Genomic DNA, 20,618 nt, shown 5'->3' on the forward strand with positions numbered 1-20,618 from the left:
TCCAAAGATCTATGAGGTCCCAAGAACTTCACATTAGCGATAGTCACTAAAATGCAAAACAAAAAACATTTGTAATGTAATTTAAAATTCTTAGTTCAGCCTATGTCAGCTATCTAAAGGTTGTACTTCAAGCAAAAAACAAATTAAAAATCACAAAACTTGTTTTAAAACTGATGTAAATATTTCCCACTGAAATGCACAACATATGACTCCTTATTCCATGAACAGAACTGGTAAAAGCTATCGCACTCACCAAAAAGCATTTATAAAGTGATCACAGATTATTTGTGAACCAGAAATATCACATAATCGTTGTTATTCAAAAGCTAACAGTAGCATTATTGTCCTTAACAATGCTTTGATGAACAGGAATGCTGCTTTAAATGTGTTTCACCACAAGAAGGCAATCAAAAGAGTAGAAAAATTTACCGGATTACTTACAGATATTCTAGCTGACCGTTTCTCATATGTTCCACTCGTTATTCTTTCTGACTGAAATTGGAAAGATCATTTCTTCTTCTGAGTTCCTGTTTCATTTCCAATGTGATGTATTTATATCTTACTTCACTTCCCAATTGTTTCAGATGAGTTGCTGAATCAGGGCCGGTCCAAGCCTTTATGGGGCCCTAAACAGAATTTTATTTGGGGGCCCCCCATCGCCTCTGCGCCGCCAATACTATTGACTATTGTCAATGCTTGATCATTCGCACACCTACTGTAAATCTAACACACCCACTTTTTCCTCTTTTTTTGCATGGACAATGCACGTAAACTCTGTCATTGAGTGTGAGAGAGACAGAGAGAGAGAGCTTTGAATGTGGACCCAGCTCAAATTATATTGTTAAAGTTACAATCTCGAAGATTTCCGTTTCGTTCTCTTTGGCGGTACAATGGCGAGAAGCGGTAATTGCAGGTGTGTTTTTGGATCTCACTTCCCAAAGATCCAACCAGTGTCGCCTGTGTGACGTCAGTCAATTGGCACCTGGGCCACGCCAACTATTACACTTATTATTTACTGAATAAAAAATGGTTGTTATAGAAGTAACGTTATGTACATACTCATTCATTGTCTAACATTAGGCTAACTTAAGCTGTCTTTATACTGCTGAGCCGGGTTAAAATGCTATAGCAGACCTGGGGTAGAATTAATAGTGATGATCAATTTCCACAAACGTTCTTTATCCACCTTTTTGCTTGGTATGAACATCTTTACAATGCAGAGAAGAATTTGCGGGATTCGCTGTGGCTCGTGCTATTATGTATCTCGTGCACAATAAACAGTCTTTTTCGTGAATGACTGTTGTGTGATATTTTTTGAAACAACTGCCTTGTTGTTTCTGGTTTTGCTAGCTAAACTGTTCGAGAATAAAGCTGAGCTGGGTGTTAAATTAGCAATCAGAATAAGAAGAATAAAACAAAAACAAAGGAGACTTCATGAAAAAAGGGCATCAAGGCTGAAGGAACATGAGGAAGCGTAATAAAATAATAACAACGCTAATCCATACTGCCGTATTGTGATTTTTTCCCAGGAATGTCACCACAGACACCCAGTCCTTTAATCATAAATTATAATAATAATAATAATAATATAAATTAATATAATAATAGGCTCAATCACCATTGTATTACCTAATTCAGTGATAGATAGTGACTTAACAGACATTTATTTTAATTAAAATCTTCAAGATTATTACTTTAAATAAAAAAAATAAAAAAAAAGTACTGTTTTGTCATGGTAATTGAGTTAATTTAGCAGAAGAATGTCCCTTTTAAAGTGCAATATGTAACTTTTCTTGAGTATCAATTTTGGTTATATAGTCCTCTATTCTTGAAGATAGAACTTCTAGATGGAGTTCTATATATATATATATATATACCGGGGCTGTTTTTCATGGTTTGGGCCTGGGCTCTTTGTTCCAGTGAAGGCTCTTTCCTGTTTCAGCATGACAATGCCCCAGGCACACAGCGAGGTCCATGCAGAAATGATCTTGTCGAGAACGGTGTGGAAGAACTTGACTGGCCTGCACAGAGCCCTGACCTTAATCCCATCCAACATTTTCGGGATCAATTGGAAAGCCAATTGTGAGCCAGGCCTAATCGTCCAATCAGAGCCCGACCTCACTATTGCTCTTCCGGCTGAATGGAAGCAAATCCCTTCAGCAATGCTCCAACATCTAGTATAAAGTCTTCCCAGAAGAGAGGAGGCTGTTATAGCAGCAAAGGGTGGACCAACTCCATATAATGCCCACAATTTTGGATGTTGGATGTCAGGTGTCCACATACTTCCTGGGACATGTAGCCTATAGCCTATAGGCTAATATCATATATAAGACCGGAACTTAATTTAAAAATTGGTACTCTTTTGTTGATATTTGTCTATCATTTCCTCTCCCTTGTTCTTCCCAGCCTGTTTGTTTTCTTTTCAGTCAGCCTGACTACCTTGTAAAATCACCTCAAACAAAACTTATCTAATAGGTGCAAAATGTGCACTTCGTGGAGTAAAATGTACTTCGACGGAGTTGATTTCACTCCAAACATTTTATTGTGTGCACAAATAAAGGTGCTGTTTGCTGCTTGTCCTCCTTGCCCAGTCTTGCACTTCCTCATCCCCTGCAGAGTGACCACACCCAGGACTGTGTGACAGCATCTAGCATTAAAGCATTTCCTTTAACAACAACCACAATGGCACGTGAGCATGGGCCCTCAAGGGTGGAATGTCTGAAGACACTTCTTTCACATACTGCCCAGCGTGTACTAAAATATATGTGCTGAACAATATGCAGTATATTTAGTAGACAGCACGTACCTCGAGGACTCAGTGGTTAGGAAACTAATTCAGACACAGCCGTAAAAGTAAAAGTAGACTTTTTGGAAATATACTAGTATGCTATCCAGGATGAAAATACAGTTTAATTTTTATAAGTACTCTAAAATACTGTTATAAGTACTGTATATCAGATATGGTATACTTATCTGAAGTACACTGAAGTACAACTTATTGACATATGAGATTTAGTATACTTATTTGAAGTACACTAAAGTACAACTTATACAAATATTTAGAAGCATAATTTCAAAAAGTGCATTTAAAGCATATATTAAGTTCAAAAAGGTAACACTGGGTAACACTAAATATTACACTGTGTAGGTCTATGATAAGTACTGTTTGAGCCACTAATATGCCCTAGTATGGACAGGAAAACAGAGAGTTTGCAGGTGGATGGATTCACAGATGTGTGCAGTTATTTCTGTGCTTAGTCAGAACCCAATGGTCCAGAGCCTGCCTTTGCAAAGATTAGTTCAATGCGGTGCAATCACGCTCATCAAAAACAGCAGATGACCCAAATCTTTATCAAAATTTTTAAAAAATCTCTTGTTTTGCATATGGGGATGAGCATGCAAATTTGCATTGTCTATGAAATTTAATTTTAAGGAAATATCTTTTCTATATATTTTCCTTTTATCTTAAGCAGTACTAGTAGTATTCCACTTTGTGATTATTGGGTTGGGATGGGTTGGGATGAAAAGTGCCAAAAGTCTCGGTGCTGTATAGGTATGGGGCAGCCTTGGCGGGGGCATGCCCCATACCTATACAGCACCGAGAGTTGTGGCACTTTTCAGGGTTCCCCACAGAAATAACCACAACAGCCACAGACACTCAGCCCTTAAAAACATTAAATTCTGTACATTCTCACTCCATTTCAACAGACAGAATTCATAAACAACTTCACATGTCCACACAATAAAGCCCCAAACTAAGGGGATTTTGCGTTTTCTCCTTCTTCTTCTCATTCTTCTTCTTCTTCTTCTCATTCTTATTTTGCCTGCCGCCAATCCCACTAACAACATGTCTCCCCATCGGACATTTTACCGACACCAGCCAAATCTTCACCTACACGACCCAATCAAAAACTCGCATACACACGCAAAATACCCATACCTTTTTATTCTGAAACATTTCCTGCTTAAACAGCTAGTCTGCTGTGGCCTAGTGGGCAAGGTTACAGTCTTGGGAACACGGGGTCTTAGGTTCAAGCCCAGCTAGGAACATGTTTCTTTTACCTGCTTCGACCCTCACTAATACTTGTCTACTACTTATCAATTATTGCTTTTGCACCATATCTACCCGCCGTTCACCCAACGTATACACTGCATTATGACGTACCGTCTGCACGTTCAGTTATTAACCGGCTACAATATTGCTAAGCCATATGGATTCAACACTTCTGTGCTTACTGGCCTGTGTTCTTCTTTAAAACCACGGGCAGGTTTGCTAATGATATTTCACGCATTGCATAGCTATGGCATGGTGCTGCACTAACAAAGTCACAGACTGGTAAACCTCCGGTTGAAGGCTTGAATCCCGCCTCGCCCTCAGGTAGATAATTTCCTCTTTTACACTAACGTTTTCTTACGCTTATATTTGCTTTACCAAAACTGACTCACGGCCACCCATATGCATTTAATGACGGCAAATGTATTCCTTTTATTAAAAAGTTACACCAGTTCACCACTGTGCCATTTCTACTACCGTAATTTTCCGCGACTTATAGCCGCTACTTTCTTTCCATGCTTGAACCCTGCTGCTGCTACATACGGGCAATCTATGGCTGAAATGCTGGAGACCGAAAAGTGAGACAGCATTGGCAGAACCACAGCGAAAATGAGAAACAATCATGCAGTACGAGAACACACGAAACAAGATACAGACATTACTGAGAGCAAGACAGGTTGGCATCAAAGAAGTTTTCATGCACAAACCTCATTATGGAAAAGAAACGAAGAATTGCATATGATGCAGCTTTTAAGTTAAAGGCAGTCGATCTGGCTGTCAAAGAAGGAAATAGAGCTGCTGCACGTACCCTTGGCATCAATGAATCAATGGTGAGACGTTGGAGACGCCAGCGTGAAGAACTGGCTCAATGCAAAAAGACGAAAAAAGCTTTCAGAGGTAACAAAAGCAGATGGCCCGAACTTGAAGACTTTCTTGAAGATTGGCTGAACACACAGAGAGCAGACGGCCGCGGTGTTTCCACCGTGCAGATCCGACTGAAAGCCAAAACAGTCGCCACCGAAATGAAGATTGAAGATTTTAGAGGTGGACCATCCTGGTGTTTCAGATTTATGAAAAGGACTGTCCATCAGGGCGCAGACGACTGTGTGTCAGCAACTCCCTCCCGACTACGAGGAAAAAATAACAAACTTCCGCGAATTCACACAAAGAAAGATAGACGAATATTCCATCGGACCGGACGAGATCATAAATATGGATGAAGTGCCTTTGACGTTTGACCTGCCTCTCACTAGGACTGTTAACAAGACAGGTGAATCGACCATCATGTTGAGAACCACTGGCCATGAGAGAACGAATTTCACTTGTGTTCTGGACTGCACAGCATCCGGAAAAAAGCTTCCGCCAATGGTGATTTTTAAGCGGATGACTATGCCAAAAGAAAAGATCCCGAACGGCATCTCCGTTAAAGTCAACAAGAAAGGGTGGATGATGGAAAGCGTAATGAAGGAGTGGCTGAATGAGTGCTACGGGAAGCGACCTGGAGGATTCTTTCGCCAAAAAAAAGCATTGCTCGTTTGGACAGCATGAGGGCCCATATAACAGATTCCGTGAAAGCAGCCATCAAGGGCACAAACTCAATTCCAGCTGTGATTCCTGGGGGCACACGAAGCATCTGCAGCCACTCGACATCAGTGTGAATCGTGCGTTCAAAGTGGCACTACGCGTTCAGTGGGAGGCGTGGATGACTAGCGGCGAGAAATCATTCACCAAAACTGGTCGCATGCGAAAAGCAACTTTTGCTCAAGTCTGCCAGTGGATCCTGACAGCGTGGGGAAGTGTCAAAATTCCACGATCACCAACGGGTTTCGAAAGGCTGGACTGCTGTGTGATGAAGAGGAGGACGCCGCCACGGCTGAGGCCCTTAAGAGGATATTCGATTCCGACACTGACGAAAAGGAGTTCTTTGGTTTTGAGAGCGACGAAGGAGAGACTGGGAGAGTGGCTGACGAAGCCACCCTGAGGCTGTTCGTTTCCGACACTGAAGAAGAGGACTTTGGTGGTTTTAGTACGCAGGAAGAAGACGAAGATGAGGATGAATGACTGACTTTTCTTGTTACAGCCGTGTTACTGGATTAATGGATTAATGGATTAATGGACTGGACTTTTCTGGGAGGCTGGTTATATTTTAAGCAGCCGTGTTACTGCACCTTTAGGCCTACTGCCGTGTTACAGGCACTTTTAATTTAGCACTTTTAAAAAACACATTTAATTTAGCCATTGATATTGCCTCGTCAAGCGCTGTAAGCTTTGTTTATGGTACGTGCGCTGGGAGCGCACCGTTTATTATTTTTGCACAGTAAATACGTTTCGAATGCTGTGAAAGTTTGTGTGTCTGAAACGCTATGTGATACAGTACAGTTTACACAGCACGGTACATGTTCCATACTATTGCACTAAATGGTAACACTTGAATAAGTTATGCAAATATGCAACTTGTTTGTAGGAAATGTTAATAAGATGGAAGCTTCCCCAAACAGCCATCTCTTTCCTGACAATCCCCTCTGTGCACGAACCCTTACATATGGTAATTAAACATTTAAACACCTGCGGCTTATAGTCTAGTGCGGCTTGTATATGTACACATTTGTTTTTTTCCCTAAATTTAGCTGGTGCGGCTTATATTCAGGTGCGTTTTATAGTCCGGAAATTACGGTAACTATATTTCTTCACTTGGCTACCGTACAAAACCTTCTTATCAGCAAACGCCACATTTCTACATTTCTACATGTTACCTCGCCCTGTTCTCTATCTAGCTACATACAAACAATTACTACGTATGTACGTTCTGCAACTCCGCATTAAAACATTACGTTTAAAATCATGACTCACTCATAATTATAACTACTAGTACTGAACATGAGAAAAACACATCAGTGCAATAGATTTCACCCGTTATTTAACCCTCCACTTTAACAACTAATGTTTAATACAGACTGTTATATATACCATTTGATGAGGAAACTACGCTCGCTCATGGTCACTTCATTTACTTCGCACTATAGTCTGTGATCATGTCAACCTTCACCTACATGCCCATTCTGCTAAAAACATATTGTTTCAACTACGCAATTTCATCATTTCGCCTGATTTATCTCACACTGTTGTTATTTTCTCATATGCGAAGCCTGCTGGGACATATGCGTCTGCTCCTATTCTCCACTATCAAGTTTTCCGATTCTAGTTTAACAAAACAGCAAAGAGGATTCCTACCTGCAGGCAAGCCTATCAAAATGCCTTATAAACCTTACAAACACTAAAAGTGCATCTTCACAAAATAACAGACAAAGGAGCAGGACAGAAGGGTACACAAGTTGCGACCTAGGCAGCTCTAATTCTACGGGCTTGCTGATTCTTTTGTCAATCAAGGCTCGTTGGATGGCCGTCTAATCCGTGAGTACATACACTGGCCATATTTCACCTGCGTTTATGCTGCGTTTACACGTACGCCACCGCACCCTTTGTCACAGCCACTGTTTTACATATATAGCAAACCGAAACTGCTAAACGGTACACGCTCATCAGACCGTACAAATTCACACAAGGATAGCCATAATCCACAACCGTTTCTTACAGGGTCACTTCGCATGTTACATTCACATTTACGAACAGACATTTATACCAAGAAACATAGGCTACAATCATTCACGCAACAGAAAGGCTGGGCACCAAAATACATACATACCAATACAAATTGGACATACAGATGCCTATTCAATCAGTCTTGACTGTGAGAAAGCCATCCACGCATATGTTTGGCCTGTTTGTACTGCACACTTATATACACACAGGGCCAAGTGACTTGAAAGAATTGAGAAAATATTGGGTAGCATTGCTTTGGAATACATGTCATTAATACACACAGGGCCAAGTGACTTGAAAGAATTGAGGAAATATTGGGTAGCATTGCTTTGGAATACATGTTATTCAATTTCGGTGAGGCAAGATAGCCTATATTGTTTGTAGTACCGTAACTTGGCGTCATTTTGATATCAATACTTTAAATGGCAGGCCTGGATTTTGGCAGTCTGAATGAATGAGCTATAGACGGTGTATGTCTTGTATGTGTGAGTAACTTGGCATTTTTGTACGTTGAAAACGTGTTTTTTATGAGATGTGCTTATATGGGCTATATTTTAACGATCTAAGCGCACGGTCTAAAGCGCATGGCGCAAGTGCATTTAGGGCGTTTCCAAATCCAATTTTGCTAGTTTAACGGCGGATAATCTGAGCGCAACGTAAGGCGCATGGTTCAAAGCGGTTATACTTAGTCTCTTAATTAATCATAGGTGTGTTTTGGGGGTAACATGAAATAAACCAATCAGAGTTTCATTTCCCATTCCCTTTAAAAGCCAGGTGCGCTTGCACCATGGCGGATTGCTATTATAACGGCGGATTTGCCAAGTAGTAGGAAAGAACGCTTCTCTGCAAAGGAAACGGATCTGGTAGTGCGCGAAGTGAAAGCGCGAGCAGACCACCTATGTATAAATAAAATACATCTATAAATAAATAAAATACATCTAGAAATATTATGACTAATCATTATGGCGTATTTAAAAAAAAAAAAAAAGCATCGCGCGTTGTGCACCCGCCTAAGACCAGGTTTTTGTTGATCAATCGCGCGATCGCTTTCCACTGCCTCAAGATAGCAATGCGCCAACAATGCGTCTGACCACATGTCATTTTAAGACCAACACGTCCATGAGCGCTCAGATGGGCGCAAGTACATTTGCTATTTAAGCAACGTGGCGCTGGACGAGAAAACGTCAACTGCGTTGGACTGAAACTAGCAAAGACACTTGTGTTGCGCTTGGCGCCGCTTTGCCCCGGGTGTAAGATAGAGCCTTATGTATTTGAATGAGACGACTGATGTTTGTGGCCTTTTTTAAAAGAAGATAAAGATCATAAGGTAAGACTCTGAATATCTTCTGTATGTAAGTCATGGCTAAATAATTATCGTCATTTTAATCTATTTGATTTTGGCCTTGAAATGCACACATAGCTGAGTATGTAAATTCTAAAGGGAGGCTCTTTGGATACTATAGGTAAAAAACATTATCCCATAATGATTTGCATGAGGAATTTATTTGATCTTGCTCTCTACAGTCCTTGTCATGATTTTTTTTAATTTAAATTTTATATTGAAGACCTCTATTTTTGGACCGTCTTTTGCATTGTGCAGAGAGCCCATCTCCTGCAGTTGGCAAAATTATGACACGTCTGTTGACTGATACATCAACAGCTAAGGAATTTGATAAACCTCTATCATCATCTGGGCTTTTGCATTTTTCTTTTTCTTTACACTTATCAATAATGACTGACCTTCCAAGCCTTCTGAGCCTCCTTGGCGACATTTCACTTTTGTATTCCTGAGACTAACATTGATGGTTTCCACTTTTGTAAATTGCAATGGATAAGCGTGTCTGCTAAGGGACTGGAATGTGCATAAGATGCCTACTTGGTGAAAATCAAAATCAATGTCAAAAAAAAATCACAAATTGCAATAGATGAGTTTTAACAAATGTAAGTCAATGTTGTATAATATCAGCAGGTGAACTGTTCCTTCATTTAATATAACGGATATCTGTTGTGCTTAGTGATATGGTCATGTCTAAAATCAAGCTTGGATTTTATTTGGATGAAAATACAAATGTGGTCACAGGCATAAAGCCTGCAAATGAATCGTATGAACATTTGTATTTCTTTATATGTGTAACTATGCATTACTGGAAACAAGAGAAATTTGTTTAAAAACTTTGTTATTTGTAGATATTTGTTGGTTCACTTTTGACAGTGAGCAGAAACCATAACTAATAACGTGAGTCTCAGTTCACTGCCAAAAGTGAATCAGCGAATATCTAAAACAAAGACAAAGTTTTTAAGCAAATATATCCTGTGAACAATTTACTAAATGTGGGGGGTGGGGGCAGGATTTGGGAGGCAGTGTAGACTACTTTTTATGAGCCCCCTCCCAAAAAACATTGTAGATTTTGCCCCTGTTAAAATGTAAAGTTAGTATAACTAAATATTTTTATTTATTTTTTAAATGGTGTCCCAGTACCAGAGTAAAGCAGCGTGTAGCCCAAATAACCCTTGCTGTATTTTACAGGTTTTCACGAGAATATTTAATTCAGCCCACATGGAGCCATTTGCATGGGTGCTTCTGTATGGAGTGTGTTTTCAAGGTGTGCTTTGACTTATCTTATGTTCTTTGTCCTCACTTTTTTGTGACAGATATTTTTAATCAGGTTATTGTTTTATTGGTTATTTATTGATTACATGTTATTTCTTTTATTTATATTTGTGTTTATTCAATTTAGAAAGCAGACACAATGGTTCAAAATCAAGATAAACATATTTAAAGAGCATCCATTTGTCAAAAAGATATCACTAGCACAAATCATTTATACAACATTTCACAGTGTTGCAGTAAATGTGGGGCTTTGTGCTGCGTGACATGTTCTTACATATTGTTGTTAACTGGTCACTTGCATTTTTTTTGGTGGGGATAACCTTCTTGCCACAATATGTTTAGTTGGCTTTGCACATCTAAACCTCCATCTTCTTTGCCATATGTCTATAGGTGTTGGGTTACCTGTGGTTAAAAAACAAAAAAAAAACAAAGTAAAGATTTTCATTAAAATAAATGTCTGTTAAGTCACTATCTATCGCTGAATTAAGTAACACAATGGTGATGGAGCCTATTATCATATTAATTTATATTATTATTATTATTATAATTTATGATTAAAGAACTGGGTGTCTGTGGCGACATTCCCGGGAACAAATCACAAGCGGCGCATAGATCGTGACGCGTTGTCCATCACCCATCAGTGGTTGGTCCGCCAGAGAGGGTAGGCGGAGCTAACGCAAGAGGCCTGCTCTTCAACTCACTTATGTGTGAGCGGCGTACTGTTTTTTCCGCTGTCTGCTAGCGTTAAAGGTGTGGGGGTTATGGAACCCTGATAAGTTTTTGTGTAACATGAGAGGTCATATTATTTGTTGATGTAGATTTCGTATTACATTTGATGACAATGTAACATTACTAAATTACATAGCTATTTGCACAGCTAATGCTAGCTACCAGACCATGTCAATAAAGGCGTTCCAAGACGTCTGATTGTAAACGTTCTAAAACTGCACTTGGCGATTTGACAAGGTGGGTCTTTTGAGACCCCAGGCAATGGCTTCAGACGCTCTGCAACTAAACAGTTCACACCGCTGCAATTTTCTCTGCAACATTCTAAAACCGTTTCGTCTCATTGCGAATCATTGATCTTAAATGGCCTTAACGTTACCGTTATTTACATTGCCATCAAGTTCATCAATATATAAGCCGGGGTATAGGTGGAGCAGAGTCTGAACAGTCTGATTTCTGTGTAAAGATGTCAAGCCGGAGAAAACAAAATAAAAGAATACGGCAGTATGGATTAGTGTTGTTATTATTTTATTACGCTTCCTCATATGTTCCTTCAGCCTTGATGCCCTTTGTTGATGAAATCTCCTTTGTTTTTGTTTTATTCTTCTTATTCTGATTGCTAATTTAACACCCAGCTCAGCTTTATTCTCGAACAGTTTAGCTAGCAAAACCAGAAACAAGGCAGTTGTTTCAAAAATATCACACAACAATCATTCACGTTGATAATGCACAATTGCACGAGCCACAGCGAATCCCGCAAATTCTTCTCTGCAGTGTAAAGCTATTCATACCGAGCAAAAGGTGGATAAAGAACGTTTGTGGAAATTGATCATCACTAATTCTACCCCAGGTCGGCTATAGCATTTTAACCCGGCTCGGCATTGTAAAGCTTAAGTTAGCCTAATGTTAGACAATGAATGAGTATGTACATAACCTTACTTGTATAACAACCATTTTTTATTCAGTAAATAATAAGTGTAATAGTTTGCGTGGCCCAGGTGCCAACTGACTGACGTCACAGAGGCGACACTGGTTGGATCTGCCCTACTAACAAAATGTGGTTGTGGCGACGTACTATTAACGTCCTCCATTGGTCTCATAACGTCCGCGTTACGTCTCAATTTACGTAGTATTACCGTAAAAACGTAAGACCGGCGCCCCGTCGCTGCGACGTCGCAAAACAACGTTGTGGATACGTAACAGTTACGTCCTTACAGCTTTACGTTTGACAATGTAATAGAATAACCATACCCCGACGTTGTGATTACGTCGCCAGGCTGTCATCCGTCGTAACGTTATAGATTTACGTCGCTGACACGTTGTTTAAACTTCTTTATTACGTTATTTACCTTTCCACAACGTTGCGGATTGGTCACTTACTTACTAAACCCTGACCATACATTCTGATTTTGTGTGTTAAAAAAAGGTATATCATGGTGTTGTAATTTTGATCTCCATTCTATCCTACCAATGAAATGCCATTGCTTCGGTAATTCATATCTTCAAAATTTAAGATACTTTAAGTGCAGCAATAAAAAATGTACACATATCAAGCCCAAATAAAATAGAAAGCCTTTATTGTCATTGTATAGAATACCACTGAGATCAGGTTCAAGTTACATTTCTAGGTAGGCAATATGTGCAAGCATAATTATGGTACAGAAGATGAGACAAACGTACAAAACTAGATACAAAAACATAAAAAGGGTAGTTTCAGGACAGTAATAACCATAGACCAATGATTTCAACATTAATAGTGTTGAGTATTTTTGTCTTTTTCAAGCGGTGAACTACATTTAGTTAGGATCACCTTGGATCAATTTGGATTACAGTCACTCTTGTCTCAGGCATGTCTTGAGTGGGGAAGGCTGGACCTCGGGTTCTTCACTGGGGCAACAGTCATAAGGCCATGTGTGGGAGCTGAAAGGATATGAAATTGGACCAAGTAAGAAAAATACATTGAGTAACACACGCAGCAGGCTAAAATCGTAATTGTGTTTTGACAATGACAAACAGTCAATGAGCAAAAAGCTGTTTCCATAAAATATCCATAACTACCTTCATTCTGATGTTGTGCTCTAGTTTCCATTTGAGCTGTTGGGCCAAATGTAGAGAACTCTGCAAAAGAAAATCAATTTAAGTCAGTATTTGGTGAAAATACAGAGAAATACTCTTGATTAATATTGATTACACAATGCACTGGCGCGAAGCCAAAGAAAAATTTATTTATTTATTTAAATTTTTTAAGGCCACGATTACACCAGGTATAGAGTAATAATGCTAGAGGATTTTGACGAAAAAAAGTTGAGTTTTTGTATTTCTAATGGAAATAATGTTTAGCTAAATGCTCTCAAAAGAGCGCAAAAATAGCTTTCAAAAGAGGCGCCAAAAATGCTAGCTTGAAAAGGCTTGCTAGCTCCAGTTTGTCAAATACCAAAAACCAAATGAACACCACACCACTATTTTATATCATGATGCATTTTATGATGCATATTTTAACCAACATGTTGATATCTCATTAGGACGTGGACAAGGTGAATTACAGCTTTCAAAAGAGCGCCACATACGTTAGCTTTCAAAAGAGGCGCTAGCTAAAAGGACATGAACAAAGGTGCTTTACGGACAGCCGTTTATACATGTCGAATTAGCTCAATTGTTAGCTAACTAAACAGGCCATCGCCGAGATCAGCTAGGTAATGCTAGCTGGTCTTACATTACATTTTCACTGGGCTATTAGCGTTAAATACTCAAAAGCCGCGTTTCCACCAAAATTACCCGGAACTTTCAGTCCCAGGAACTACTTTACCAGGAACTAAAAGGTTCCTTCAGCCAATGGTTGTCTGCGTTTCCACCGGGGTCTAAAGTACCGCGAAGATTAGGCAAATTAGCCCACTGACGTTGTCGTCGGTCCATCTGTCATATGATTTCTTCTGTAACCCCATACTACCACCGAAGTAGCCTACATTATTTTCTAATAACCGGGACAGGCCGGAGGGGTTTATTCCACTTATATACAACGGGTTACCAACAATGACTATATATGGTTACTTTTGTATTTATTGATTTTCATATATCCTCTCAAACACATTCATTAACAGCAGAAAACATGCACACGTTGTAAACAATTTGCTGTTTTATTACTTTCTCGTTGTCAATTCCATATAGGCTAATCGCAAAATGACAAGAATAGAACGAAAACTCGGACTTGCGTGAAAATGTAAATTAGTAGTGGTACAGCCACCGTTTGCTTTCCTTCGAAGTTACTGCTAGCCGAGCAGCGAAGTGTGCCCTCCAGATGCGAACCATGCACCGTAAATGAGTCCATAGTCTTCCTGGTCTTTTCGTGGAATTGAAAAATGGCAGTAAAATTGAGTAAAATTACGGCAGTCTGAAAAAGCTAAAGCGAAGATTACTAGAATTAACCTGTTATTTTACCCGGATAAAAAGTGCGTAAGGTGATTTCCAGTTTGCTTGTACTGTATCACCAATGTTAATTATGCAGAACTACCGCATACCTCACATAACTGTATCAAACGTTTTGAGTCAATTACAACGGGCTAACAAAGAAAATCCGGAAGAAAATATTCAGCAACCGAATTAATCCGTTTGAATGTTTTGGTAGCCTACGTAATATGCTGTCCCAGCACGAATGCTTAGCAATACTAAAACGAATACTAAAGCAAGAAAAGAACAGAAGAGCACACGTTATAATTCCAAGACGTTGACAGGTTATAACCAAAAGTAGGCTACTGCGCCGCATAACATACAAGTTTGATTTGAAGTTATTATGAAAATAAATTGGTTTGCCGCTGCATATTTTCAAACATGGCGGGTAATGGCGGAAAGTAAATACAACACAAATGCTACGAGTACTCGACCAATCAGAAATGTTCAGCGCTGCAAGCTCCACCCAAAAGGTTCCTGTACTTTCGGAAAGTACTACCCCCCGAGCAGGAACGTTTTGGGGGGTAAAACAAAGCCCCCAGAACTAAATTTAGACCCTAGTTCCTGCGGTGGAAACGCACTGAGTTCCTCAAAAGGTTCCTAGTTCCGGGGTATAGTTCCTGCGGTGGAAACGCGGCTTATGGTATCTAACAGAACACTAAAGCCGCGTTTCCACCGCAGGAACTATACCCCGGAACTAGGAACCTTTTGAGGAACTCAGTGCGTTTCCACCGCAGGAACTAGGGTCTAAATTTAGTTCTGGGGGCTTTGTTTTACAAAAACGTTCCTGCTCGGGGGTAGTACTTTCCGAAAGTACAGGAACCTTTTGGGTGGAGCTTGCAGCGCTGAACATTTCTGATTGGTCGAGTACTCGTAGCGTTTGTGTTGTATTTATTTCCGCCATTACCCGCCATGTTTGAAAATATGCAGCGCAAACCAATTTATTTTCATAATAACTTCAAATCAAACTTGTATGTTATGCGGCGCAGTAGCCTACTTTTGGTTATAACCTGTCAACGTCTTGGAATTATAACGTGTGCTCTTCTGTTCTTTTCTTGCTTTAGTATTCGTTTTATAAAATGCTAAGCATTCGTGCTGGGACAGCATATTACGTAGGCTACCAAAACATTCAAACGGATTAATTCGGTTGCTGAATATTTTCTTCCGGATTTTCTTTGTTAGCCCGTTGTAATTGACTCAAAACGTTTGATACAGTTATGTGAGGTATGCGGTAGTTCTGCATAATTAACATTGGTGATACAGTACAAGCAAACTGGAAATCACCTTCCGCACTTTTTATCCGGGTAAAATAACAGGTTAATTCTAGTAATCTTCCCTTTAGCTTTTTCAGACTGTCGTAATTTTACTGCCATTTTTCAATTCCACGAAAAGACCAGGAAGACTATGGACTCATTTATGGTGCATGGTTCGCATCTGGAGGGCACACGTCGCTGCTCGGCTAGCAGTAACTTCGAAGGAAAGCAAACGGTGGCTGTACCACTACTAATTTACATTTTCACGCAAGTCCGAGTTTTCGTTCTATTCTTGTCATTTTGCGATTAGCCTATATGGAATTGACGACAAGAAAGTAATAAAACAGCTAATTGTTTACAACGTGTGCATGTTTTCTGCTGTTAATGAATGTGTTTGAGAGGATATATGAAAATCAATAAATACAAAAGTAACCATATATAGTCATTGTTGGTAACCCGTTGTATATAAGTGGAATAAACCCCTCCGGGCTGTCCCGGTTATTAGAAAATAATGTAGGCTACTTCGGTGGTAGTATGGGGTTACAGAAGAACTCATATGACAGATGGACCGACGACAACGTCAGTGGGCTAATTTACCTAATCTTCGCGGTACTTTAGACCCCGGTGGAAACGCAGACAACCATTGGCTGAAGGAACCTTTTAGTTCCTGGTAAAGTAGTTCCTGGGACTGAAAGTTCCGGGTAATTTCGGTGGAAACGCGGCTTAACTCAAATTAGTCCCAAACAGACGCCAGGTCTGAACAGGCGCCATTTCACCTACTAACTTAAAGCATTAGCAATGTGCAAAAGGCTCAGAGTATGGACAGTGACGACCTAACCTGTTGCTAGGCAACGCCCTTTTGTTTACGGCTCGCGCTTGCCGCGGTTAAATTTTGTGCAAAGTTAGTCAGTTCAACGGTCATTTCTAGCGAGTTAAGTTTCCTTTGTGTGCGTCAATAAACGGCAGTAAGTACATCTTTCTCTATCGTCAAGGATATTTAGTTTAGATTATTAGTGAATCCATTGTCTGATAGTAATTTGTATAGCAGAATGTTTAAGTTTTAGTAGCAGTATTCCTTAGTATTTACCACATATTGGCGATTTATGCTAGGTACATTAGAGTGTTATTCCTCGCGACAGTGCATCTACATATGGTAGAATATTCCGTTGTGTTTAGTAAGCTACGTGATTAGCACCGTTTATTTCCTGTTAATGTACAGCTGATAATAAGTGTAGAAGTAGGCTAACTGTATTTCTTTTTCCTTATTTAGAACCACACATACACACATGCACACCCACCTGGTTTAAACCTAAGAGGAGAACAGAGATTGCCTGTGCCTGTGTATTTGCATTCCATTTATAATAAACCCCCAAAAGAATTTCCTGCCTCCGTGTCCTGACCAGACACCCCATATTGTTGACAAACTCCTAACCACCAAGAGCTTCATTACAAGCAACATTCAGCTAGAACTGCAAACATGCATGTTGCAAGTAGGACTCCATCATTACATTGCAAATACTACTAACTGAAAAGGTCTCCAATGCATTCAGTTCTTCTTGTTAGCTTTTACGGCGGTTGGCATCCAGTATTGTTGCATTAATACATTCAGTTAAAAATATAAAGGCATAATGAAACGCTCACCTGCTCTTGAACGCCGTCAAACCCAGATTTTCCCACGGAGAATTTGAAATCACAACGACCTTCTTCCAAGTGCACGTCACAGACACATGCGCATGTGATTGGATATACCGTCTTCTTCTTGTTTTACAGCGGTGTACCAGCTTATTGGTGAATTACCGCCACCTTCTGCTCCGGAGTGTGTATCAGACAATAGATTTACACTCAAAAATCCCTTCATTCTAAGGTATATTTTATCCTCCATGCTTTACACCGAGTCCTACTATAAAATCCCTATCCATGTCAACCACCCTAGAACCCTATACCTGCTTATCCATCATATCCTATATTTAAAAAATAAATAAATAAATAATAATAATAATAATAATAATAATAATAATAATAATAAACCCTGCATTGGATATAACGTGTTAACGGTCCAAGCGTAAACGCGCAAACAGATAGAGAGATAGATATTTTAGGCTACTGTAAGCCAAAACGTCATTTACAAACGTTCTGACAACGTACCAGTAACGTTTCAAATTAAGTAAGGATGAGGACTGTGATATAACGTAATTGTTACGTTATTAAATTACATCGTATTTACGTAATTCTATAACGTTACAGCAACGTTGCTGAACAGTCTCCATGAGGACTGGTTATTTTGCGACCATAGAGCAATGTTGTCACAACGTCACCTGTTGGTAATGTTGCGACTTACCAAATTACGACCAAAGTGTAACGTTGTCATTACGTAGTGTGTTTGTAGGGTGGCTGGATCTCTAGGAAGTGAGGTCCAAAAACACACCTGCAATTACCGCTTCTCGCTATTGGTACCGCTAAAGAGAACGAAACTGAAATCTTCGAGATTGTAACTTTAAGTTAGATACGATTTCAGTCAAACCTACCCATCCACCTCCCTCCCACTCTTCCATTTCCGCAAACCATTGGTTTGTTATTTAATAAATACATATATTATGTATTATATTAAGTCAGCTGAAAGGAAGAGTCGTTAAGAAAAAGGACGCCAGCACAACAAACACCACCATCACCATTAAAGAGCTGACAAAAAATGACACCGATACCTACTTCTGCACTCTGATGTGTAAGGTGAATGGGCAAAGCAAGCAGCACCATGGTAACGGAACAAAGATTCACGTCTGTGATCAAGTGTGCATCGCTAGGAAAATCCCAACCGCCAGTGCCACAGCTCCGCCAGGTAGAGCTGAACGCTGATTTACTTGCTTCTTTTATTTGTCATTTTTCACTGCAGTTTTCCATCGGATTGCACTGCTACTTTACAAAGCAGTCCAATGGAAGTTCCATTCCAGTTGGAGTTCACCCTCCTGTGTTATGGTATCCTTGTAAGGCATCTTGAGATTAATTAATGCAATCAAAACAACTTTGTAATTCCCTCACATTGCTTTAAAGAGTAAGAGATGCACATTTTGTATATAACTGTGATATGAAACATGCACATCTATATATCATTTAAGCGTTTAATTTACTGCTGCGAATTCAGTTGAGACAGACCTCTGCTATGGGGGATCTATTCCTATACAATCAATTCCTCTAGCAAAGTGATTCATTTTTCCACAATTCGCCTTTGCATAACAAATAATGTCGTCATATCCTTTTGAATCGTTCATCCATATTATTTTACAGCTCTGCCAGAAATTAAATCTGTTGAAATGTCTCTTGAAATGACGAAACCCCTGAAAAGTACATTTAAAATGTATCTCTCTCTCTCCGGTGAGATTTCTCTCGTCTTTTCGTTGTAGAGCCAGACAGCGATGCTGCTGAAGACGGTCTTCTTCCTCTTCCGTTCTATGCCCTCCTCACGCTGAAGCTGGTGTTTGCTGTTGTCACGGTCACCGTGTCATTTTCCTGCCCCCGCTGTTGAGGCTTTTGACAGTTTCACGCATCGCACACGGCGCAATTCGAATTTTGGAGTTCAGTTGGCAGATGCCCGAACTGGCAGCAACGTTCTTTTCCTGTGTGCAATGTTCGTATGTTGTCTCAAAAAGCATTAATAAATATAATCACTTATTCAATCTATGACCTCTTTATTCAGCTTCAGCCGTGAACCACAAGGGAAAGGTTTAACATTAGCGTAAGCCAGAATTCGTGAAGACGCTGCCGATTCCACTCCAGTTTGAGTCCACCTCTAGTCAGTCTTGTAACGCTACTGCTGGTGGTGGGTGCCCAAACTCCTGTTCTACAACTGAACTTGGAATGACTATGATAGATGGATACCTGTAATGTTCCCTTGTAATTAACTTTGCCTGTTTATACATGCAGTGAAGTTCCCAATTCAGGTAACAGGTTCACCTGTGGGATAATTATCATGAAGTGAGTGCAGAAGTTCTAAGAACTTAGCTTAACTTTATATATTGTGTGTTTTATATCTAAAGTGCTTTTTACATAGACACATTTCACAAAAACTGAGTCAGAAAGTGAAAAAAATGAGAAAGTTGAGGTAAACTCATCACTGGAGACAAAGACACTAAAGCCGCGTTTCACAAATTCCGACTTTCAGTCCCAAACCTTACGGAACTAAAGGTCCTTCAGCCAATGTGTCTGCGTTCTAGACACTATGGCAATTCACCACTGGTCAGGTTAATCTCTGATTGGATGGGGAATGCTAATGTCTGAGTCCCCTCATGGTTTCCATTCACATGAGAGCACAAATGTAGATTGGAGGTCTATGTGTAATGATTGGCCTTGTTATGTGATATAGTATTTCAGATGGACCAATATTATGAACCCTCATGCAACCATTTTGCAATGCACATACTGTAAATTTCTCCACAGACCTCACAAACTAGTTTCATTTCCTAAATTAGCTTGAATGGCATATAAACTGCTTGGACAAACCACTTCCTGTTGCAGTCTCGTTTACTTTGCAGAACCGGAATTATGACGGCAAACCGCACGATAAATGCAATTGGGCTACTGCCGTTTTTTATGCCCAGTTTTAATCTTCATTATCAAAGATCGCCGCAATACTCCATGATCTTCACCTTAATCATAATCGTTTTAATATATTATTGGGCATTTAATTAATCTGTCTTCATTGTGAAGCTTATGCGACTGACTTAAAACGGAAGAATCATTCAATTTATAGAATTCAAATTAAAACATGGATATAAATAAATGGTCTTTAATCGTGCAATTATTGTAAATAAATGAATGATGCAATTGCACGTGTCCAAATGTTATTTAATTAAAATGTACGTATTTTGATATTTTTCATCTCGGTGGCATATTAGCAATACATGTTCTCTTAAAGTTACAATCTCGAAGATTTCCG

The 20,618-nt window shown here is 39.6% G+C and overlaps 1 protein-coding gene and 3 long non-coding RNA genes across 5 annotated transcripts in view; 2 read left to right on the forward strand and 2 right to left on the reverse strand.

The window, feature by feature from the left end:
• The first annotated feature begins 7,909 nt into the window (after positions 1–7,909).
• The window catches only part of LOC135241083 (uncharacterized), a 32,588-nt gene continuing 19,879 nt past the window's right edge, over positions 7,910–20,618 (forward strand). Inside the window, exons 1-2 of the mRNA XM_064311218.1 lie at positions 7,910–8,981; positions 10,182–10,257. Of these exons, the coding sequence (XP_064167288.1) occupies positions 10,212–10,257 (46 nt within the window). The 5' untranslated portion in view covers positions 7,910–8,981; positions 10,182–10,211. The remainder of the gene's footprint in view (positions 8,982–10,181; positions 10,258–20,618) is intronic.
• Positions 10,170–20,618, reverse strand: part of LOC135241614 (uncharacterized) — a 130,311-nt gene continuing 119,862 nt past the window's right edge. For both annotated transcript variants that reach the window (XR_010326056.1, XR_010326054.1), the window contains one exon: positions 10,170–10,667. This is a non-coding gene — a long non-coding RNA (uncharacterized LOC135241614). The remainder of the gene's footprint in view (positions 10,668–20,618) is intronic.
• LOC135241594 (uncharacterized) lies at positions 12,565–17,456 on the reverse strand. The gene is made up of 3 exons (XR_010326048.1): positions 17,330–17,456; positions 13,050–13,109; positions 12,565–12,911 (listed from the first exon to the last, which is right to left on the reverse strand). It is a non-coding gene; the product is annotated as an uncharacterized LOC135241594 (long non-coding RNA).
• On the forward strand, positions 18,299–19,359 carry LOC135241583 (uncharacterized). Its single transcript, XR_010326045.1, has 2 exons — positions 18,299–18,524; positions 19,087–19,359. It is a non-coding gene; the product is annotated as an uncharacterized LOC135241583 (long non-coding RNA).

Source organism: Anguilla rostrata, chromosome 1 (genome assembly GCF_018555375.3).
Source record: "Anguilla rostrata isolate EN2019 chromosome 1, ASM1855537v3, whole genome shotgun sequence".
NCBI lineage: Eukaryota > Metazoa > Chordata > Actinopteri > Anguilliformes > Anguillidae > Anguilla > Anguilla rostrata.